Below are 25,023 nucleotides of genomic sequence, written 5' to 3'. Positions count from 1 at the left end.
TCAAGTATTAAGCATAGCTTCAGGTTTTGGAACATATGTTTATAATTATCGCTGCTAATGCACAGGCCCTTTACATATCCTCACATCTTTCAAATGGTGGCACTCCTATAATTATCCATTCAGTTACACAAGTAAGAAATCAAGCTATTTGTAAACCACTTCATTCCCTCATCCTCGTATTCAGTTACCATGTTCTTTATAATTCAGCCCTGAAAAGTTTCTCCACTGTAGCAGATTTGTAGATGTAGGGCCAACATTTTGAGGGAACTTGTTTTGTTCGACCAACACAGGATTGTGTTTCCTGTTTTTTAATGCCTTTGGAGGGTTACGCACTTTCCAGTTTGTTACTGCTTCCTACCACTCTCTACTGCTTTACACCTGGTGGCTTTGCTCCTTCATGTATTCCTTGGAACCCTTGAAGCAATTTGGGTTTGTGATTTCTAGTTTAGGAAACCTAAATGGTCATAATAGATTGTCATAGTCTCCTCTTAACTGATGTGCCTGCCTCTGATGTCACACCCTTCTGGTCTGTCATTAGTCCCTATGCCACTATTGGCCAAATCCCGTCAGGCAGATCCCGGCTACAGGGGTTTTCCAGCCCCGCTACCAGTACAGCCCCTCCAGTCCCCTCTAATCTGGCCTTCACAGTACTGCCAGATGAACCCTTCTTAACCTTGATTTAATCATGCCTCTGCTCCAAATCCCTATAATGGTTCTCCCCACAGTACAAAACCTAAACCCTTTAACATCAAATATATATTTCCTTGGTATAATCCCTTGAGTATTTGTCCAGCTTCATTCCTGGCCACTTCTCATGTTCTTATTCTTAGCTATATCTGTGGTTCCCCAGATGTTTTGTGCTTTTTTCCCTGATTGCCTCCTCCACTCCCTCCTTCTTAACTTTCTTTCCTCCACCATCACCTCCTGCATCACTTGCTCTAATTCTTTGGCTCAAATATATCACCTGCTTAGCTTAAGGTGGATGATCCTACTCTTTGTTCCTGTATTATCATAGCACTCTATGCAATGTATTTCAATTTAATTGTAAGTGTTCTAGCTCAATTTTTTCACTTTTTTTAGGGAAGAGACTCTTTCATTTGTAAGGTGGTTAGTAAATGTTTGTTGAATGAATAAATGAGATTCTTTAAGGAGGGAATTCAGAGCACTGTTCACTGGAGATTTAAGGAAAAACAATTTTTAATTTCATCTATCTTATAATTATTTTACATGTGATCTTTGGAATTGAAATCATGACAGTTTTCTTTCCCACACTTGGAAAGATGTATCAGATTACTGCTAAAAATAATTCATAAAGTTTTGTGGTTTTTTTGTAGCGACTACAAGAGGAATTAAATAAAAACCTGTTTGACAGTCTAATTGAATTTCTGCAGAAGTCTCATTCTGGGTTCCAGAAGAATTCAAGAGACTGGGGCTGTCAAATAAAACTCAGAGAAATTCCAACTGCTGCTCTTGTTCTAGGTACATATGTGTGTGTGTGTTTTTTGTAATAGTGGTTTTGTTGTTGAGAATAGTGGGAATCACCTGTTCTGATAAAGTTGTTTTGTCTTTTTCATTTACAGAATTAAACCAATTAAAGTTTGCATACTTCCAAAACCAATAAACGTTCCTTATACTGACCATACATCTGTAAATTAAAAGAAATTGATCTAGGGTTAGTTAGTACCCTCCTCACCTTTTTGTCAGAAAAATGAAGGGGAAATATATTGGTGTTACTCTTTCTTCCTTAGTTATTTGAATCTGAGATTTGAATTCAGTAATAAAGAAACTACCAGTATGTTGATAGATACGATTTTTATACTTTATCATATCTTCAATGAAATTACTCTATGACCTTAATTTTATTTCCCTGTGCTTATTTTTTCAATCTTGGATTGTTTTGTAATGTATTAATATTAATGGTGTGAAGGGGGTTTCGATGAACTATATATAAGTTGCTTTCAGATTGCAGATTGTAAACTTTTTAGGTACTTAAGTATCCATCATTAATATCCCATTTTAACCAAACATCTGGATTGCACGATAATGGAAAAAATTTCTTTGGACTATTAGCGAATTTTCTTCATTCCTTCTGAAAGGAAAGTTGGATTTATTTGGATTCCAAACATGCTCTTCATTGTATTTCCAATTTTTTGTTTATTCAAGGTTTTTATACTAGTGAGCTCTGAGATAAGAAATTATTTCTGTTGTTAATACTGCCTCTAATACTGTTTAAATCTTATTCCTGATATTCAGGGCAATACTTCTCAAACCTTAATGATACCTCCAGAGGATCTTAGTAAACAGAGATTTTCGTTAATAGGTCTAGGGTGGGGCTGGAAACTGCATTTCTAACAGGCTTCCGGGTAATGCCCATATTGCCAATTCCAGGATCCCTCTGAGTAACAAGACTCCAGAGAATGATTTTTATAATGCTGTGGACCAGCTTTTCCGTGCAGCCTGCCACTTAATTTCAAACCCCTTCCATTTATGGATGAGAAACTGAGGCCCAGTGACGGCTGGCTTGTACTGTTGGGTGCTTTGTTTCTCTCCCGCCAGGTTACAGCAATTGGAAGTAGAGTGGGGGAAACACAGTCAAGAGGGAAGGCCTGATAGGTTGTTGTGAGAGAACTGTTGAAATCCGTTCTCTGGCTGCCGTCGTAGGAGAAAAGAAGCTAATGGAAGTCATAAGTTTCAAAGTCAGTGGTCGGAGGAGAACATTTTTCCAATTGAAGACATTGTTGATTATCTTGTTTTCAGTAGGCAAATCCATTGTTTTAAGGAACATAGTGTTAAATAGTTAATAAAGTCTGTCAGTGAAAGACAAGAGAAGCCAATGTTTTATTAAACTCCCAAATTTGTTCAGTGATGCAGTATCACATTCCTAGACCATAATGCATGCTAAATACCATTTTGATATCTGTACCCAAAGAATACTTATACAGTTACCCAGTTATACATTTTCTGTTTTCAAAAAGGTATATATGTCCATTTTAAAATAGCTGGCCTACATTTTTATTTGTTTCCTAGAAAAAAAATTTGCTTACTGTGGTGGTCTGGATGATTCTGCACCTTTTCTTTTCCTTCCAAGCACTTGAAGATTTTTTGTTGTTGTTGAATTTTTGAATTTTATTTTATTTTTTTATACAGCAGGTTCTTATTAGTTATCCATTTTATACATATTAGTGTATATGTGTCAATCCCAATCTCTCAATTCATCTTACCACCACCCCCTCCCCGCCACTTTCTACCCTTGTTGTCCATAACGTTTGTTCTCTACATCTGTGTCTCTTATTTCTGCCCTGCAAACCGGTTCATCTGTACCATTTTTCTAGGTTCCACATATATGCGTTAAAATACGATATTCCAAGCAGTTGAAGTTTTATAGTAGCAAGTCTCAAGCAGTTTCAAGATGTCTGCTGCTGGCACCAAAGCACTTTCTAAGCACCAAAGCACTTTCTAAGCACCAAAGCACTTTCTAGAAGTCACAGATTGTGACATTAAGGAAGGTATCAGTGAATAGAATATTTTCCAAAGTAGTGGAGAAATTTCCACTGAGCTCTGATACCTGCATGCAGAGCACTAAAACTGATTTGTGGAAATGAGAACCAGGGATTCAGTAAATAATTAAAGGACTTAAAGTTTTAATTTGTTTTTAGACTCTTCCCCTAGTATACACTTACCCTTTGTATTTACTACTAAGATCATTAATAGAATTGATATTAATGATTGGATTCTTCTCAGTTATTAAGTCAGGGTCACAGTAAGGCCCTTGTTTTTGAATGATTATTTTAAAGAGCTCTTTATGAATTTGAAATTGCTTTTAAAATGTTTTCAAGGGTCAACTACACATCCCCAGTAGTTTTTTTAAAGAAAAGTCGTGCTAAATACCTTTCTTGATAAGTATAGTGTGTGCCTCTATATGTATCTTTTTAATGGAGAGCTCTTCATTTATGCAGTATGTTTTCTTAGTTTCTATTATTAATCATATTTTTAAAATATTTTAACTTATGAATTCACTTGACATGTTAAATGGCTTTTCTTGTTAAATTATTAATGATAAAAATGATGGTGTAATATTGATTTATTATCCCATAGGTGTGAATGTAACAGATCATGATTTAACATTCAGAAGTCTAACAGAAGTCCTTCAGAATAATGTTACTCCATATGTAGTTTCATTGCAAGCTAAAGATTGTCCAGGTGAAGTATAAATGCTATAACAACCTTGATGAGATGTTACATATCTCTTCCGTCCATCCGTCTCTCTAGCTTTCTGTATCCTTTTTTATTTGTGGGAGGAGCATGGCACTACATTTTTGGCAGGATGAGGTTTAGTGCCTCCAGCGTAATCTTGACTATTGTAGGACTCTCTGCCGCTTTCATTTATTCTGGCCCCACCCCTACCAATCAGCTTCACCTCCAGTAATAGTCCAGGCACTCACAAGATGTGTTCCTGAACCCAGTAAAATTTTAATAAGTTGGAAGGTTTGGGACAGGGAGTTGAGAATTGAGGACTGAGGAGCTCTTATTTAGCCCAACAGAGAAGAGACTACATACATAGGCTCATATATACAGCCTCAAATCATCTTATTATCCCACTTTGAAAGGCCACCGTGGTAAAAAAACAGTCCATTGCCAGAGCTGATCTTGGGTATCTGGAGCCATTAAATCATAAAGGATGTGGGCACTAATAGAGTAAAATGTGCTTAGATTTGGGCTGATACAAGGGCTTTAAGTGCTTATATTTATGTTCATATTCATAAATTGTTTGGAATTAAGTAAAGGCCCTTAGGGCATCTTTAAAAATGACTATAAGGAAGAGTTGTAATCAGTAAAATAACTTATGTAAATAACACTGTTGATCTCTTCTTAGGGGTCTTAAAAACCTTTTGCTGTCCAGTGTAATTTAAATACGTATTTTTCCTAATATAATTTATAGTTTTCATGTTTGCACATTTGCTTAGGTAACACTTTTATTACAGACAATAAACATAAACTTTGGCCTAGTGTTAGTCTGAATGAATGAAATTAAAATATTAGGGAGAGGATACTAATGAACCTCAATAGTTAATATGTTGTGTTACATTAGGTTAAGTGTAGAAAAACACATTCTACCCAAATAGTGTAATATACTGATCAAGAAGTTTCAGGTGTTTTAGATGTGTTTGTTTTTGTTTTTTTTGCGGTACGTGGGCCTCTCACTGTTGTGGCCTCTCCCGTTGCGGAGCACAGGCTCCGGACGCACAGGCTCAGCGGCCATGGCTCACGGGCCCGGCTGCTCCGCGGCACTTGGGATCCTCCTGGACTGGGGCACAAACCCACGTCCCCTGCATCGGCAGGCGGACTCTCAACCGCTGTGCCACCAGGGAAGCCCTAGATGTGTTTTAAGGGGATATGCTTTCTTATGTTTTATGTTCTGCAGATATGAAACATTTTTTGCAAAAGCTGGCCTCACAGTTGATGGACTGCAACGTAGGCGTGCAATCCAAAGAGAAAGAAAATGTTCAGGTCACCCAGAAAAAGATACATTATTCAATGGATTCTCTTTCCACTTGGTATATGAATGTCACACAGGTAAATGTAACCTGATAATTTTTTGCCAGGAAATTGGCATATGATTGAAGAGGTCTAGAATTATAGTAAGCATAGTACTGTTTTGTTCTAGTAAGGATACTTTTATGCAGCACTAGCTGTTAATTTCATAGAAGCTACTTATTTTTCCTAAGGCTATTAGAATTTAGAAATTTTCTTTTATCAGTATGTAGCCTAATTCCTGGGAGGTGTTTAGGTTCTTACAAGGCCATTTTATTTGTGGGAGAACGTCATCTAATGACAAAACAGCATCAGGAATTTGTTCTGCTGCAGATTCTATCTCTGTGACAGTGTCTTTATCTCTAATATGTTATCTCTAAGGTTCAGTATTTACTTTTGTGCAGTAGAACCATGCTTTCAGTACCCACTGTCGACTTAGTTTGATGAGGAATGGTCATACACACGCACACGCACATATATAATATATATGTAAATCCCCTTTGTTCCATGTTTAGAATTCTTGAGGAATAAATGCTCTGTAAGTAAAGTATGTTTAACAAGCAGATACATAAATAGAAGTCTCATTCTACCATGACAGTCTCTGGTGAAACTAAATAACCTAGATGATTCATGGATAACTGCACCATAAAACCACAGCCTTAGTCTATGATGCTGTGTAGCCAGATAGTATGGGAAAAGTTACTGTGGTGACATTTTCTGCAGAACGTATTTGCTGAAGTCATCATAAGTGAAGTTTATTTTGCTTTATATAGGGATTAAACTGGGTCTAATGCTTACCATAATATCTTAATTTGATCCACAGTTTTAGATTTTTCTAGAAATCAAATACTGCCTGCAATTTAGGTCAGAAATCTTTAAAAGATTGGGATTGGACCAGATGACATTTAAGATGATTTTCAACTTGAAATTTCTTAATAGTAGAGCAGCATGTAGTGTTATTCATTACAGTTTTTAATTAAAAATCCTGGTTCTCACTCTAAAGCAAAGCAAAATATAACATTGTACTAACAGAAAATCAGTTTTATAGAAAATACTCTCTTCTCCCCATGCTTTTCCTGTCATTTTCTCAGAGAGCAGAAAATATAAATATTTCATAACAGTTATAGATTTTACTGAACTTTTTTCTTCTTGGTTATTATTCCCATGTCAGACACAGAAAGATTCTGCTAATAACTGTTGAAATGAATTTCTCTTTATTATGTGGGAGAAATAAAAGAAACAATGTTACTGTGAAATATGATGGAAGATAGATCAACTTGTGGCATTATAACATTGTTTGGGTAGTAAAGTTTACTTTTAACTCCTTCTTTCCACAATGGCTTAAAAGAAGACTGACCCAAAAATGCCAAGAAAAAAGAGGACTCCTTCTAGCCAATGGCAGTCTCCTCCTGTTGTGCTTATCTTAAAGGATATGGAAAGCTTCACCACAAAAGTACTCCAAGACTTTATAATTATCAGCAGGTAGATGGCATATCTTCTGGCTTTTTTCACAAAATTCTTCTTATTAAGAAAACATACTTTAATCAAAAAGCAACCTTTTGCAGAGAAAATGAGTAGCAGTTTAACCCTCATTTTAACACTAATGGATTGAAACCAGGATGATTTCAAATTCCTTATAAAATTGAATGTTTGAACACCTATACGATTTTCATTTGCTTTTTGATCCAAAAATGAGAATCAAAAGTTAACCAGTTTTTAATTAGAATGATAAGGCAGTATAGAGTGTAGTTTCTCTCACCAAAGTTGTCTGTTTCTTACTTGCCCACTAGATGGATAAACTACTCCAGGTTGAGATATTTTTGTCATGTCTTATTTTCTGATACCTGTCCACCCTTAGAAGCTCTGAGTTACATATGGCTCTACTGAGCAAGAATGTTTTTAAAATAACATTATTTTATATGGTATTTCTAATGAGAAACTACTTTTATGATCTTATTGGATCTTCAAGGCAATCCTGTGAGACTTGGAATTGAAGTAAATAACCCTATTTTTAATAAAATTTATTTATTTATTTATTTATTTTTGGCTGTGTTGGGTCTCCGTTGCAGTGCGCGCGCTTCTCATTGCAGTGGCTTCTCTTGTTGCAGAGCATGGGCTCTAGGCGCACAGGCTTCAGTAGTTGCAGCACGTGGGCTCGGTAGTTGTGGCTCATGGGCTCTAGAGCACAGGCTCGGTAGTTGTGGCTCACAGGCTTAGTTGCTTTGCGGCATGTGGGATCTTCCCAGACCAGGGGTCGAACCCGTGTCCCCTGCATTGGCAGGCAGATTCTCAACCAGTGTGCCACCAGGGAAGCCCTAAATAACCCTATTAAAAAACCCAGTGACATGCTTTTCCCATGGTACATTTTTTACAACATAAATTAATTTGGTTTCTTCTGTATGTGAATTTGCCTAATAGTTAACGGCTACATTTGCCTAAAGCTGTATTGTGTGATAATCTACTAATAATAATTCCTACTTTCATAGTCTTTTTTTTTCCCCATTTGAAACTAAGATTTCCAGATCCTAAGACTTTTCTTAATGCTAACACTGAACTGATTAACATGCTGAAAAAATGCACAATACAGAATAGTGACAGAAAAGCTGTGCTTTTTGGAACTCAGACTTGTGACTACTTTTACCATCAAAAGTAAGAAAGAAGAACTTAAACACTAAGGTAGTTCAAATACTTCAGTACTATGAAAGTAGAACTGCATACAGCTAGAATACTGAAAAGCAATAGCTAATAGGAGGGAACAAGCAAAATTATCAGCTACGATACAGAGGGCTCTGACCTACAGTAGCCCTCAGGGATATTGATGTTTTACTCTGTGGAAGTCATTTATGTTCATATTGGTAATGCTAAGAATAAATCATGTTCAATAAGTTTGAGTTAAGACTGGGGGGAAAGAATGTAATGTTTTTTTAATGATGTCCATTAAAAATATCTTACCTATTTGTAAGAAAAGTTTTCTAAAGCTTAGCTGTTATGGTGGGGTGACATAGTGTCTGTTAGAAATGTCCATAAATAGAATGTTACCTTGAAAATTAGTGAGCTTCATGTTACTGAACTCTTAAAGCATAGTCTAGATGTCTAACTGTGAGGAAGACTGTAGGTAGGGCTCAAACTTCGGGCGAGAGGATGAATAGCATCTAACGCCTCTTCAAACACTTGATTTTGTATAACCTTAGAGGGAAGCACTTGATCTCTCTGGACCACTATGTTCTTATTACTAAAATGAGAGGATCTATTAATAGGTTGATTTCAGAGCTAGAATGTCTGGGAAATAACTATTTCTGTGTTACTGTAACAGAGGAAAATGACCTAAAAAGTTTTATTATTTAGAATGATCTTCCTTAGCAATGTCTTATAAAGTAGGCCTTAAAATAAAGGTGGTCTTATTTTAAACTATGGTGTATTGAAATATATTTGCTAAAGACATTCCACTTTTGCATCTTCCTTTGAAAACTAGTCAGCATCTACATGAATTTCCACTAATACTCATTTTTGGAATCGCCACGTCTCCTATTGTCATCCATCGGTTGCTTCCTCATGCAGTATCATCTCTATTGTGTATAGAACTATTCCAGTCTTTGTCTTGCAAGGAGCACCTGACTACAGTACTTGATAAGGTAAAAAGAAAAAAATTTACCAGTGAAATAGGATGAAAAGAAAACTGCCATGGACCGTTTATAAATATAAATGTTAGTGATAAATTTCTCAGTATGATATTGTATATATTCCTTCACATATTTTACTATTTTTATTTAATGATTTTCTCATGTATAGTATTGCCTCTTCACTTAAAAATATAAGCTTTATGAAAAGAATGATCATATCTTTCTATATCTACCTACCTATTTATCTATCAACCAGTCATTACTCAATAGAAACTTGCAGGTTTTTAAAATAAATTTTTACAGAATTTAATGACTTCCTAGTAACAATAACAATGTTTTCACCCTTACATTTTATATTAAATGATTTGAAGTTTTTCATGGACTCTTTCCTGTCATACTGCTCGTGACAAAAAGTAAATACCAACGCCTTCCCAGACCTTACCTCTATGTTTCTACCTAAGTGGAAATACTGTTCTTTAGTTTTGACCTTCTGTGAACTGTTGCTAAACTCACCTTGAAGATGTCCTTTGTGCTGCTGTGTAAGGTAAACTAACGACCACCTTCCACTTATTTAGTAACCACTTCTGCATTTTTTTCCCTTAAAGGTGGTAACCACTGACTTTAGGGAAATTTTTTCCAGCTACAGTACTTAAAGTTGCTAGGTTGTTTCCAAATTCAGTTGGCCTTCTATCACTCTGTTTCTGTTTGAAAAGCCTAGTATGACTTTTTGTTTTCAGATGTAAAATCTTCAGTGTAGGCCATTGAAAATTAGCTGAATAATGCAAATTCAGCTATTTAATATTTTTTAAATAGACACCTGTTAATTTGGAGTTTCTCATTCAACAGTACATAATGTGTTGTTACTCTTCGTTAATGTGCATCAATATGGATGAAAAAGAAATCTAATAACAAGAATTGCCAAAGCTTACAGCTTCTTCAGTGGCTTCTGTTGGGAGAAAAGAGTTTGTATAGATGATATTTTTTAATAGAATTTTTTAAAATTAGGAATTGAATGAAGGATGATGGATGTCTATGATTCTGAAGATATAGTATGAATAGCTTCTTTTGTTGTTGTTACTGTTGTATAAATTTATTTAAAATTTTGGTTGATATCGGACCTAAAAAAATCTAGCTACTAGTATAGCTTTCATAGGTACTGTGTTTTGGTATCATTCGTTGCCTCATTATTTATACTTGATGTTTATGAAAAGGGAAGACTAACCAGGACTGTGTCCTGCCTCCCTTTTCTCTCTTTCAGCTACTTCTCACAACTCAATTTCCGTTTAAACTAAGTGACAAAGTGTTGCAGGTTCTGACCAACATCTTTTTGTATCATGATTTCTCAATCCAAAACTTTATAAAAGGGCTTCAGGTAAGGAGACACTAATGGGTTTAAAATTCACAGGCTGATTCTAAATAATTTGCATTTTATTTCAGACTGACTTTTTAGTGTGATAATTGGGCATTTTAAATGGCAAAATCTGAATAAGTAAGTTCAAGTTATATTATTCTAGATTCTATGATTCCTTTGTTACCTTGCAGCAAAATGTAGAGAATATGTTAATTAGAATATCAAAAATGGAAAAAGACCTCTCCATTCCAGTGATTCTTAACCATTTGGGGGTGAGGAGGAAGGGACCTTTATTTTTGAGAATCTGATGAATGCTAATGGACTTTCTACCTAGGAAATGCTATATATAAGGGGTCAGCAAACTTTTTCTCTAAAGGACTAGATATTAAATATTTTTGGCTTTGCATGCTACATGTGGTTTCTGTTGAATGTCTTGTTATTTTTTTTAAATAACCCTTTATAAAGGTATAAAAATAATTCGTAGTTCCTGGGCCATACAGAAATAGGCTATGGGCTCTAGTTTGCTGTGCCCTGCACATATGTGTGTGTGTTCATTTATATTTATTCCTATATATTGTGAATGGATTTACACTAAAGTTTCATAAATTTCAAGAAGAAAGTTCATGAACTTAGCTTCATAACACCTAATCTAAAAAAGGACTCCATTTTCCAGTTGTTTCAAAGTTGATAGTATTTCCTTCTTTCTGCAACTACCTAAAGTACCTTAGCAAAGTGTAGTTGTGAACACATGCCGGTTGTCAGGTTCATGAAAACCTATGTATTAGTAACCTTCAGTACAGAAGTGCAATATGATAATACCTCATGTTTGTGTAGTGCCTTGAAGATTATAAATTATTTCTCATACGTGTTCTTCCTCTACATTAAACACTATAGTATTTTATTATGTAAGAGTATTCTTATGCCTAATATGTGTCATTTTTTTCAACTTAGACTTTTTAAAAAGAGTATTTTAAAGCAAGAAAATATTATTTACCTTAGCAATATGTGAAATTAAATGAAATTGAGATGTAACTTTCTAATTTATTTCTCTCATTTCATTTTACTCATTTGTTTATTTACTCATGAGTGTTTATCACGGGTCTACTGTAAGTCAAGCACTAAGCTGAGCCCTAGAGATACAGAGGACAAAGAAATCTGTCTTCAAATTGCTTATTTAGTGAAGCAGGCAGAAGAGTAGAATGGCAGTTACAGTTCTGAGTAGTCATTGCTGTTAAAGAAACGCCTGGGGGTCCATAGGAGAACAGAAGTGTATCCTAAGGAACAGGAGCTAGCTGGGTCAAAATTGGAAAGACCACAGTAAAGGGAGAGAGCTCTGTTAGAGGGCTACTGCAGTTACCTAGATAAGATACAACAAGGGTGAAACAGGTAGTGATAGTGGGACTAGGGAGAAGGAAACAGATTTGAAGATGAGATAGAATCTTGTTACTCGGTGGATGATAGGGTGTGTAAGAGAGAAGCATCTTACAGACACACAGGTTCTAGCTTGGCAGATAGTTTGGAGGTTGGTACCCTTTATTAAGTGTACATGTTAAAATAAAGAGCCAGTTTGTCAGAAAAGGATGAGTTTATTTTTATGTATGGTAAATTTAGGGCATGTGGGATATAAAGATTTGGTACCTAGGAGAAAGATATGGACTAGAAATATTTAGGATTTATCATTAAAAGGTGGTGGTTGAAGCTGTGTAATGAGGATGAAGTCACCTAGAGGAGTGAGGAAAGGACCAAGAGTAGAGCCCTAAGGCAAACTGACTGTGTGAGTGAGCAATAGAAAAGGAGACTAAAAACAATAAGGAAAACCAATAGAAGGGAGAGATCACTGAAGTTAAGGGAGAAGAAAATATAAACTGTAGGCTCAAATACCATTGAGAAAGTGAGTGAAGAAAAGCATATTAACCAGATTACTTAATCTTTCTTTTTCTCAGTTTTCTCATCTGTAAAATGAAGGGATCTGATTAGATGATTTTATAGGTTCCTGATAATTTTTTTATGCTAGGCATTTTACTAAGTATTAACATTGCTTCATTAATATGTATTATTCTCAGTTTTGCACTTGGAGAAACAGAGGCTTAGGTTAAGTAGCTTGGCCAAGGTCACACAGCTAATAAGTGGCAGAGTCTTTAGACCCCATTTGTCTAGTTTTCCTAATCATCAGTGGGAAATATGTGTAAGTTTTTACTTCTGTAGAACGTTCAGTAGGGCATATAATTATTCGGTATATGTTTGAGTCCTTCCCTTATTAGGTGGATATGTTAACCAACTTGTTAATTGACCCAAATATTGGGAACACACTTGGACCAAATAGTTAAGTATTACTGGGTTCTTGTCCTATCTATAGCTCTACTGTAACTCATGTGACTTAGTCCCATTCCTCCTCCGCAGCAAGTCCGTTATTGTGTTTGGTTTTTACTTTTCTCATGTTTAAAAAGTAGTGTTAACATTGGAATAAATATTATCACATTAATATAATTGGAAATATATAAGTAAGAAATAAGATCATGTTGATATGTGCAAAAATACTTTAGCACTTGGCATGAACAGTTGCTTTCTATTTTGTACTTGTTTCTAAGTTAGGCTGGCCCTTTGCCTTATAGCCTTATTTTGGAGGATGGACTATTTTGGACTATTTTGGAGGATTTCCTCTTGCCTTGGATATCTGGTCTTCTGCTCTACAGGCTCAGAAATTCATTATCAGTTTACCCAGGAAGGATCAAGGTCAAATACCTTAAGACTGATATATAAGCTAGCATGTTAATTTATTAATTTGTGATGCAGAATGCTATTTTCCAGGGACCAGGATGTGTTTTGTCCACTATCTAGGGAACTGTCTTTTTGGTTCAAGGTATCTGGAAAAACCAAACTGGTCATGAGAAGCTTGCTTAGATTCAGAGCTTTTAACATGTGGATAGTCTTGTAAAATATATCTATAAGTTATGGTAGGATCTGGAAAATCAATCACCCTTGTACTGCAGAGACCACAGCATTCTAGACTGGAATACATGTATCTACCAGATACTGTGCCATCTTTTCCTCCATGAAATAAAACTGAATTTAAAAAGGTACATTTTCTTTGGGTGTCCCTCGTTTTTCATATTGTTTTTTATCAGTAGGCAAAATTTCTGCTATTGTAGCATTTTTATTTATTTAGCAGACCAGTTTTTACACTGATTCTAGATTGGTATTTTCTTATGAGTATTTGAGCATTTGTTAGGCTATTAGGTCACACCGCAGTCACATCCCCATCACATTTACTGTTATTGTAAGTGAGTTGCTCCTGCAGATAGCTAAGTTATTTATATTAGTTTCTTTTAGTTTCTACTTCAGACATTACAATTTTCTGACCTTGTTGACAAAATTGGACTCTTAAAATATTCAAAGTATATAGCCATTTGTGCATTATTTGCATTGCTATTGTGACATTATTAAATATATTAGTGCCATAAATATTTTTGCTGTTTAAAAAAAAACCTTAAAATTGAGCATAGAGCAAAAGATTTACTGTCAAAATACAGCAAATATATTTAATTTTCACATTTCTTTCAGCTTTCTCTATTAGAACATTTCTATTCCCAGCCCCTCAGTGTTCTGTGCTGTAATCTCCCAGAAGCCAAGAGAAGAATAAATTTTTTATCAGATAATCAATGTGAAAACATCCGACGTCTTCCATCGTTTAGGAGGTAAAAAGAGAAGTACATATTTAACACATCTTATAAAAGAGTTTGGGGCAAAATAAGGGATCTCAGACCCAGTTATTTTTGAAGTGGGTAGAGGGAAAAATAACTTTTGTTTAGAGCAAAATAAAACACTTTTGTTTTTAATTGAGACATTTCTTTGTTGGATTTGAACACTTGGCATAAAGAAAAATATTTTTACAAGGGGCCATAATTTGCAGGTTCTCCAAAGTTACTTTTTTAAATAACATTTCCTATTTCTGGAGTTTATGGCTTTTGTTTATTATTAGACCCCTAGACTGTGAAATGCAGCTGATTTAAGGAGTTAAAAATTACTGTAAACCATGACTGTCATCTTGAACTTATGTTTGAGAAGAAATAAAAGAATGTGGCCACCAATCTACGTAGTTCTTTTTTTCCAAATACTATTCAAATATTTAGAATTCTAATTTTCTCTTTTTGTGTATGGGATGGTAAAAAATTTTAGGTACGTGGAAAAGCAGGCTTCAGAAAAGCAAGTTGCACTGTTGACCAATGAGAGATTTTTGAAGGTAGGAATATGGATATATTTGTTTCAGTGTTATTCTCTTTTTTTTCTTCATGGAAAAGAACACGCACATAAAATTTATTGAGTTAATTTTATTTAAAAAAATTCGTACATTCTAATATGCTTTGCACAATGTAGTATTGCATCTTGATAATTGTATAGGAATGTGACTATTAAAGGTGCCACAAAACTTCAGTTCTAAAAGGAAGACTTTTTTTTTTTAATCATGTAATAAAACTGGAACATGAGGTTTCTCCTGTGGTCTGTTTTGAAAACACTTGCAGATCTCAGCTTTCTTTCCACATAGCAGTTTTGGAATCTGTAGGCGGTCTCATTTTAGTGTTCTTGTAAAGGCTGTCATAAATAAAAACACACAGAAGCCGTGCAGCTTAGAGACCCACTGCTAAGTGGGTATTGATTTGATTTGAAAAAAATGTCATTACATATTGATAATATAGTGCCAGGAAAGAAGTAATGAGCTTAGAAAATGATGAGTTAACCATGCAACATAGGGAATATCAAAAGAGGGAGGTTTTTTTTCTTTCTAAAATAAATAATACTTGGACATGGTACATAATTCAAAAGGCAAAGTTAATATACAGTGAAAAGACTCCCTTCCATCTTTGTCCTCCAACTACCCACTTACCCTCCCTGGATATAACCAGTGTTACTAGTTTCTTACATATTATTCTAGAGATATTCTCCACATATACAAGTAATTATATATATTTTGGGGATTTACTCCTCTGTCCTACAGAAGATAAGTATATATACTCTTCTTTACCTTGTTTTGATTTGCACTTAATCTTGGAAATCATTTTATATCAGTACTAAAGAGTGGCATTGTATTATTATTTTTTTAGATTACCTTTTTTGTTGTGGTATAGTTGATATACAATATTATATAAGTTTCAGGTGTACACCGTACAGTGATTCACAATTTTTAAAGGCTATACTGTTTATAGTTATTATAAAATATTGCCCATATTCCCTGTGTTGTACAGTATATCCTTGTAGCTTTTTTATTTTATACATAGTAGTTTGTACCTCTTAATCTCCTACCCCTGTCCTGCCCCTACCCCCTACTCTTACCCTACTGGTAACCGTATCTGTGAGTCTGTTTCTTTTTTGTTATATTCACGAGTTTGTTTTATTTTTTAGAGTCTACATGTAAGTGATATCATACAGTATTTGTCAGACATATTTCACTCAGCATAATACCCTCCAAGTTGATCCATGTTGTTGCAAATGGTAAAATTTCATTCTTTCTTATGATTGAGTAGCATTCCCACTGTATATATATTCACCACATCTTCTTTATCCAGTCATCTGTTGATGGACACTTAAGTGCCAGTATATTGGCAATTGTAAATAATGCTGCTAAGAACATTGCATGTATCTTTTCAAATTAGTGTTTTTGGCTTTTTCCAATGTATATCCAGGAGTGAAATTGCTGGGTCATATGGTAGTTCTATTTTTAGTTTTTTGAGAACCCTCCATACTGCTTTCCACAGTGGCTGAACCAATTTACATTCCCACCAACAGAGTACAAGAGGGTTAGCTTTTCTCCACATCCTTGCCAACATTTGTTATTTGTGTTCTTTTTGATGATAGACATTCTGATAGGTGTGAGGTGATATCTCATTGTGGTTTTGATTTTCATTTTCTGGATGATTAGCAATGTTGAGCGTCTTTGCATGTGCCTGTTGGCTACCTGCATTTCCTCTTTGGAAAAATGTCTATTCAGTTCTGCCCATTTTTTAATCAGGTTGTTTGTTTTTTGAAGTTGAGTTATGTGAACTGTTTATATATGCTGGATATTAATCCCTTATCAATAATATAATTTGCAAATATTTACTTCCATTCAGTAAGTTGTCTTTTTATTTTGTTGATGGTTTCCTTTGCTGTGCAAAAGATTTTAAGTTTAATTAGGTCGCATTTGTTTATTTTTTTGCTTTTGTTTCCTTTGCCTGAGGAGACAGATCCAAACAAATATTGCTGCGAATTGTCAGAGTGTTCTGCCTACATTTTTTTCTAGGAGTTTTATGGGTTTCAGTCTTACATTTCGGTCTTTAATCCATTTTGAGTTTATTTTTGTATGTGGTGTTATAGAATGTTCTAATTTTCTTCTTTTACATGTAGTTGTAAGAGTGGCATCATATTCTATTGAATGAGTTTACCCTCATTTATTTAACAAGTCCCTTACAATTAGAATGCATAATGTCACACTTATTTTCATACTCTTTATAACTTTTTAAGGAAAAAGTTATTAGAAAATTGTAATAAAATTAAGATGAGATTGAAGTTAAGCCCTAGTGCTCTGTGGGTTTTACTGATACAAACTATTTTCAAATTTTGAATAAAAGAATATTAGTTCCTAGAGGGCATGTGTTCTATATAGGTAAATACTAATTTACCTCCTCTTATTTTTTTAAATAAATTTATTTATTTTTGGCTGCGTTGGGTCTTCATTGCTGCACGCAACGAATTATGACATACATAATTACAATGGAGAATGGCTTTTATTAAATGTTATTTCTGAGGCAGAATCCACACTGAGCCATAATATATAATCACTTCTACATTGGGTTTAATGATCATTTTAATAATCTTTAATCTTTTCAGAGCAGTATAGGAAGTCTTCAAACCCTAATGTAGGTTATTTCAGTAGAGAAGAAACTTAAGAACCAGTGGGAAAGGATGTGTGCATGTTTATTGAGTTTTTCAAGATTAGGTAGATAAGCTCTGTGCTGAGTCAGCTAGTTGCCAAGTGCATTTCCTGGTAGAACTTTCTGTCGAGTATTTTCAGAAGCCAGGAATAGATTTTTTTTTTAATTTATTTATTTTATTTATTTATTTTTGGCTGTGTTGGGTCTTCATTGCTGCGCACTTGTGGTGAGCAAGGGCTACTCTTTGTTGGGTGCGCGGGCTTCTCATTGCGGTGGCTTCTCCTGTTACAGAGCACGGGCTCTAGGCGCGTGGGCTTCAGTAGTTGTGGCGCGCAGGCTCAGTAGTTGTGGCGCACGGGCTTAGTTGCTCCGTGGCATGCGGGATATTCTTGGAACAGGGCTCGAACCCATGTCCCCTGCATTGGCAGGTGGATTCTTAATTAACACTGTGCCACCAGGGAAGTCCTAAGGAATAGATTTTTAAAGAGTACCTTTAACCATTGAGATAACAAAGGGAGAGAATGTCTAGGCTGGTCTGTTACAGAAATAGCCTGACATTTAGCTTTGCTTTTCAGTAACTTTTTGTGTATTTTCTAAGCATTTATTTATACTGTGCTTGTATTTGTTGCACTTATCAGCCCTGTTTGTTATTATCCTTGCTGTATTCATTTTGGGATCGCATATTTAATCATTCTTGAGACTTACGTAGTACGAAATATGAAGGAGCACAAAGATTTGTGCCCTTAACCTGAAAAAGTCGTCTGCAGGCTACCTGGTAAATTCAAAAGACAGAAGATATCTCTGAAAAAAATTAATCAATATGTCTGTTGATTTTTCTGGTTTAGAGCAAAAGTATCTTTGACTATTTTATTCTTATAATGCTTTTCTTTTTCTCTTTTTATAGTTTTGTTTTAAAATACATGATAAGTTTATGTGTATTTTTCTACAATAAAAAAAATTAAAATAAACTCCATATGATAATCAATAATATGGTACTGCATGATACAGGGGAAGATCCTGATCTTGACCTCAGAAATCTTGCGTTTGTACCCTAGCTGCTCATCAGCAATGTGTACTTAAGGAAATCACTTACCCTATTTAAGCCTCAATTTCCTTATCTCTGAAATTGGATGATAATTTCTTAGTATGATTTCCTCATAGGATTAGTGATAATCAAAGTCTGTTCAGCAAGTGAGAGTGAGTTAAAAACAAATAGAACAATAAAACTTATAAATGTAAATCATATTGTTACTATTTATTTTTCACTATGATAAAAATTAAGGTCAATATAAATATTCTGTTTTATATATTCTATAACATACATACTATATATAATACTCTGTTATACAGTCATATAGATTATATAGTTATATAGACTTACCTACTGTTAGAATTGATCATTTTGTGCCCATTTTCTACATTTAGATTTCTAAGACATAGACCTCATAGTGTTGAGAGAAATTTATACTCTTTATATCAAGATTGTTTCTGCCCTAAAAGTCTAGTTTGCTTTCTACTCTGATAAACGAAATGAGTGATTCTCAGACCTTAGCATACATCAGAATCACTTGGAGGACTTGTTAAAACAGAGATATCTGGGCTCCATCCCCAGAGTTTCTGATTTTGTAGTCCTGTGCTGGGCCCCAGGAATTTGCATTTCTAGCAAGGTCCCAGATAATGCTGATGCTGCTGGTCTGGAGACCATTCTTTAAGAACCACTGAATTAGACTGACTCCCTAGAAGGAAACATTATTTATTGTTTCCCTTACCCTGTTTTCTTAAGTGTAGAACTCAGCTACTAAATTCCAGCCTAAACAGATGATCCATCTCAATTATCCTCTGACTGGAATCAAGCTGTAAAAAAAAAAAAAAACCAAAAAGACAAAAAAACCTTCAACTCCCTTAAAATTATGGACCCTTAGTTTCATAGATACTGCTTTAAAATTGTGTACCAGCTTTGTATTTTGTAAACTTAAGGAATGAATTTTTTTAATGTACTTGTAAGTTTAAAAATTTAGCTAACCCAATCATGTACATTTGTAGAAGATTCACTAAGAAGTTCAAACTAAGGTGGGACCTTAGAATCTTTACTCTTTCATCATACAGCTGATGAAAGAGTAAAGATTCTCTGCATTTTCTCATTTCTGAGTAGTCTGTCCTTGAACAGTTATACAGTGCAGCTGGGTACAATGGCCAGAACGTGTACTCTGATAATCAACAATCAAGGTCTTCTAAGTTTAAGCAGAATAAGCTTGCTCAAGCTCCCATTAATTCAAACTTCGGATAACTCAATAGCTTTCAAAGCCTGTAATAGAAGTTTAACCAAATAATCTTTAAAGTTCCTTTTGGCTCTAGAATGCTAAGATTGTATTTACTTGTTCATTAAACAGATTAATAATATTTTTTTCTGACTGCTTAAATCATTTAGATTCCTCATTAAAATTTCATTTTAGTGTGTAAGTTTAACTGAAATTAAATTTGGTAAAATATTATGGTAAACAGCTGTAGGTTTTAAGTGAAATAGGAATAGTGACTAGATATATTTTTACCATATTTTTGCCCCATAGTATTGCTTTAGTAATCAAGCTTTCTTTTTTTTAACTTAAATCTTTAATTTATGAAACTATATTTCATGAGAAATTGAGCTGTCAAAAGTGCCTTAAACAGGACTTTCAAATTCACCATAATTACAGAGATACAATTTTTACTCTTGCTTGTGCCTGAAATTTTGTTTCAAGTCAGGTATTAAGGAGAGCTTTGAAGAAGATTTTGGCGTCATATCACATTTGTGTAACTGTTTTCATTATCCTATAATAAAAAAACCCCTAGTTCTTGAAATACTGGAAAGATTTTTTATTTTGGCTGTGCCAGGTCTTAGTTGCAGCATGCGGGATCTTTTAGTTGTGGCATGTGGGATCTTTTAGTTGTGGCATGTGGGATCTAGTTCCCTGACCAGGGGTGAACCTGGGCCCCCTGCATCGGGAGCGTGGAGTCTTAACCACTGGACCACCAGGGAAGTCCCTGGAAAGATTTTTAATAGTGAAAAATTCTCTTCCTTTCCATGAGCAAATGTTTTGGGTGGAGGGGAGAATATTAACAGCTTTTCCCAATTAGTGGTTTTTATGCATTGTCCCAATACCATAATCTAAGATTAGGCCCATTTTAATCTTGTGCTCTCTACACCAACCACATTCTATATTACTAATAATGATTTGCTATTCATGTTGGTCCTGTCTTGCCAAGAAATTACATTATCCTCAGTATATTTAATGAGTGACAAATTCCAAGTACTTCATCTAAGAAAATCAATTTATGTATTTTTATTCAAATGTTACTTAAAACTGTGTGGCATGTTCTCAGCCCTTAAAGGGTTAAACTTCATGGTATGTAGAAAACTTAGATTCAGTCTCTTGCAGGTGACAGTTGAAGTTTTATTATTCTGACTTAATGTTTCATGCCACTATGCCTATGTGCCCAACTAGATTTTAACTCCATTGAGAGTGGGAAGTAAGGGAACGTCTTAGAGTTGTAATATATTACTATTACAAAGATAATCTGATTCAGCATGCTGATTTTACAAGTGAGGAACTGCAGCCAAGAGAAAGGAAGTGAAATATCTGAAATCACAGAGCAAGTTAGTGGTAGGGCAAGGACTTCTGGTCACCATTTAGTATGCTCATGCGTTTGTCGCAGACCTGCCTTGCACCTTTGCCCATGCCTCTTCTTTCTGTTTCTTTTGGCAGAACCAAAGGGCAGAAGGAAGGGGGAAATCTATGAGAAATCTATTAAATCTAAAAAAATCTTTTTTATTAGAAAGAATAATAGAAGGAAAAAAGAAAACCACTGCAAACTACCAAATGTGATCAAACAAGTTAGGCGTTAGCCTGGTAGCGTGTGAAGAATTGACACTTTAAATCCAAACCCTTCATCACATGCTTCTGATGTAAATGCAGGGGTAGGAGTATGGAGGACAAAAGCCTGAGACAGATGAGAGCACTGGCACTCAGGCCACGCAAGAGCTGGGAGAAAACGGTGGTTTGCTGTTCTCTAGGTAACTGCCATGTGATCTGGGAAACACTGTCAGCCAGAATTTCTCTCTAATGAGAAAAATAACACTTAGTTCTATCAAGATGATAAATAAGAAAATGCTGTGTTCTTGGACAGCTGATGCATTTTCATCCAGAAGTTCAATATGTTTGTTTTACCAGCTTTTAATGATCTGAAAGGAATAAATTGCAGAAATGTAGTCACTTTTACATACTTTAGTGTAATCTTCTTGAGATCACTCTTCACCCCATGCATACAATTCTAGACACGAAAGTGATAAATACTGTGGAAATAAGAGAAATAAATGCAGAAACTAAGCATCATGGCAAATGTAATTCTACTCAGGTTTTCTTTACCTATATATATATTTAAGTTTTACATAGTCATTGGCTTCTCCAAAAAAAAGTAACTAGATCAGTAATGATAGAGGCCTTGTCATGTAAGTAAACAATAATACATGAATGGTTTTTGAATGAATGACAGAATTGATGTGATTGGAGATGGCTGATTTAAAAAGGTGTATTACACGTTGACTGGCAACTGACAGCCTGCTGTAAATGTGATTTTTTTAGGTCCATAGTGGTTTTTGTTTTTAATCTGAGGCAACATTTACAAATTGAGATATTTTACATCACAAATTCAGACTTTTGTCTTCTTTTGAAAAATGAGTTAAGTCTGGCCCACACCCAGCAAGACAAAAGTGGTTGCTTTTATTTAGGAGAGAGACTGCATGTTGGCCTCCATTCATTCATGCACTTCCTCATTCAACAAGTATTTTTTGAGTGACTACTGTATGCCAGGTATTAATCTAGTACAGGACTGAATGAAACAGTCAAAGCCCCCTGCCTTCGTGGAGCTTATCTGTTACCAAGATGAGTAGGTGAAATATCTATGTTAGTGATAATTGCTAAGGTGAAAACAGTGAAAGAAAAGGAATATGGACGGTGTGCATGGGGAGTGGGATTGAAATTTTAAATAAGAGCCTCACCAAGAAGGTGACTTTTTAATAAAGAGGAAGTTGTAGAGCTTGCCACGCAGGAATCTGTAGGAAGAGAGTTCCAAGCAGAGCAACAGTAAGTGGAAAAGACCTGAGGTTGGAGCATGTCTGGAACGTTTGAGGAAGAGCAAGGAGGTGGTTTCTGCTCTGTTTTTCTTATAGCACACTGTTCCTGTATCTGTTTCAAAGATCAGTAGAGACCAAGAGGTCTTCATGTTTCGAGAACAGAAGAAAACATATCTCTTTGGGAAATAATAAATATTTCTAGGCAGTGTATCTCTGTTGAAAAGGACCATCCTAAACACAATTATGAAATAAAACAGTGGCAGCTATGACTATGGTACAGAAAGGATTCCTGAGGAAAAGTTCAATGCATGGAAAACAGGAGTACTGTTTCAACAGGCTTTGCTTTTGTGTGAGCATAGTGTGATGCTGCTGTATTAAGTGGGAAATTTTCTCATACATCAAAACCAGACTTAAGTTTATGAAAAAGTGTTCCTCAAGTGCATTAGGATTGTTGCCCTGCATAGATAAAAGGCATTTGCAGAAAGGTATCTCAGTAAGACAAAGAACTTAGAGAACAGGTTACATGAAAAAGTTGAATTAGTCATTTGTGATGTTTTCTGCTGCAGCTGATAAGCACACAGATATAAATAACAGTAGAATCTTTCTTATATGGAGGTTAGGTTCTAAAGTCAGCACGTAAAGCAAAGATTTGGGATGGTCAGAATTACTCTTGAAAATCTCTCAGAAAGATATCACAGATCTTCTCTCAATTAAGTCCCATGTAGCCGGTTTTATTTCCAGTGTTGGAACCAGAACTCCATTTCCTCACATGAAATAGTCTGCCATGTTATAGGAACAAAACCAAACAAAATGTTTTTTAAATGCTAGCATTCCACTCAGCACGGGGATGTGATCCACAGTGGGAAGTGTGAAGAGACCAAGACCATCTGGGAGAAAACATGTTCATATCCCTCCTCTCACACTTATTCCAGGGTATATAGTTCCTTGAGCGTGTAACATTGCCCATACTGTGTCAAGTATTTCTTTTCTCTCCACATAACAAGTAAATTCAGTGAAGATGGCATTCACTTCTACTGTATCACCTAGTTGTTTGTATTTACAGTTACTCCACAGAGCAAAAGTAATAGGTAGTACATGAAGCAGCAACAAGTATGATTATTATTCAGTAATAGATTTCTTTTTCTCCAGAATATTACCCCTGTTTAAAAGCTGTTTAATCACACATCAAGGCAAACAGTTAGTGGCTTTATGCAGTCTCTGTCACAGCTTACAGACAGTGAAAATAGAATTAAAGTATAGCTTGCCAGTGGTGGTTAAAATACCCTTTGTTATGATAGGAGACCTAGATTTTTTAAATTCTGACTAAGATACTGGTGGGAAAACATTTTGATACTAAAAGCTTTTCTTTCATTTGCCCTATGCTTTCAGGTCCATAGATCGCTGACTAAGGAATTGATTTCTGAGTTAGAGTTTAGGAAAATACATCAGATTTGTTGGTTTATATATGTTGGATTTGCTTGAATTTATTGATATCTGAGGTATTTTCTGCATGGTTGATCACTGAAAATAATGGGTGTCTGCAAGATATTACTGAAAAAAAAGACAGCTCAGTAGTTAAAGTTTATTTGACTTCTCATTGGAGAAAAAAATTTGAAGACCATGCCACAGATCATAATCCTCTTAAAAAATGTTACAGAAATAAGCAGTGATAAAAATATTTGAGGCCTGAAAAATGCTTGATAGGATGTAGTGTTTTAAAATCATTTCTAAACCATTTCAGAAGGTTCTAGAAAACATAATCACTTCCAACCACCCCCGCCCCCAAGAAAAACCCTTTTGAAACTGATTTGTGAGCTCAGTCATCCCATAGGTTTCTTAAGACACTATCTCGCGTATCATACTTGTTGGATTCTAAATTATAAAGCTTGTTGGCTTCACATTCCTCTTTTTCACTTTTTTCCCCCTTAGTTGGTAAAGTGACTAAACCAGTATTGGAGATTCCCAGCAAAAAGCAGGGGTTTACACCTGCAGTATTTCTTCTACAGTCTCTCCTTCTTCCCTTTCAAACACAACTTTACCAGGATTTTAAGAAAAGCATACATACATCTTAAGCGGAACCTCAGCAGCCCTTAATTACATTGGTAGTGGGCGCTCTGGTGATCTCCTCACCCTTCTGATGCCAGTGAGGTAGAGGGTGATGGGCATACCTTGCTGTGGTACACACCAGGTGACTAGCATGGGCAGGCATCCAGCGGGCGCTCTTTTTGCACCCTTGTATTTTGGGGGGCCAAGTTATTGTGGCAGTGCTGTAGATAGGAGGAAATTAAATTACAATATTAATTTTGGTGTGTGTGAAATATCACCAGACTTGACACTAAATACAAAATATCCAGCCTTTATCCTATATTTTGTGTGCATTAAAAATTCTCAGGGGTTTCCCTGGTGGCACAGTGGTTGAGAGTCCGCCTGCCGATGCAGGGGACCACGGATTCGTGCCCCGGTCCGGGAAGATCCCACATGCCGCGGAGCGGCTGGGCCCGTGAG

At 35.4% G+C, this 25,023-nt stretch overlaps 1 protein-coding gene across 4 annotated transcripts in view; it reads left to right on the top strand.

The window, feature by feature from the left end:
- The window catches only part of ORC3 (origin recognition complex subunit 3), a 61,022-nt gene that overhangs the window by 7,267 nt on the left and 28,732 nt on the right, over positions 1-25,023 (top strand). For all 4 annotated transcript variants that reach the window (XM_007104028.3, XM_007104027.4, XM_007104026.4 and 1 more), the window contains exons 4-11: positions 1,335-1,479; positions 4,096-4,200; positions 5,423-5,574; positions 6,881-7,014; positions 9,005-9,164; positions 10,411-10,524; positions 14,065-14,198; positions 14,680-14,743. In XM_007104028.3, the coding sequence (XP_007104090.1) occupies positions 1,335-1,479; positions 4,096-4,200; positions 5,423-5,574; positions 6,881-7,014; positions 9,005-9,164; positions 10,411-10,524; positions 14,065-14,198; positions 14,680-14,743 (1,008 nt within the window). The remainder of the gene's footprint in view (positions 1-1,334; positions 1,480-4,095; positions 4,201-5,422; positions 5,575-6,880; positions 7,015-9,004; positions 9,165-10,410; positions 10,525-14,064; positions 14,199-14,679; positions 14,744-25,023) is intronic.

The sequence above is a fragment of the Physeter macrocephalus genome, chromosome 10, assembly GCF_002837175.3.
Source record: "Physeter macrocephalus isolate SW-GA chromosome 10, ASM283717v5, whole genome shotgun sequence".
In the NCBI taxonomy this organism is placed as follows: domain Eukaryota; kingdom Metazoa; phylum Chordata; class Mammalia; order Artiodactyla; family Physeteridae; genus Physeter; species Physeter macrocephalus.
This window is presented reverse-complemented; position numbering and strand designations above follow the sequence as displayed.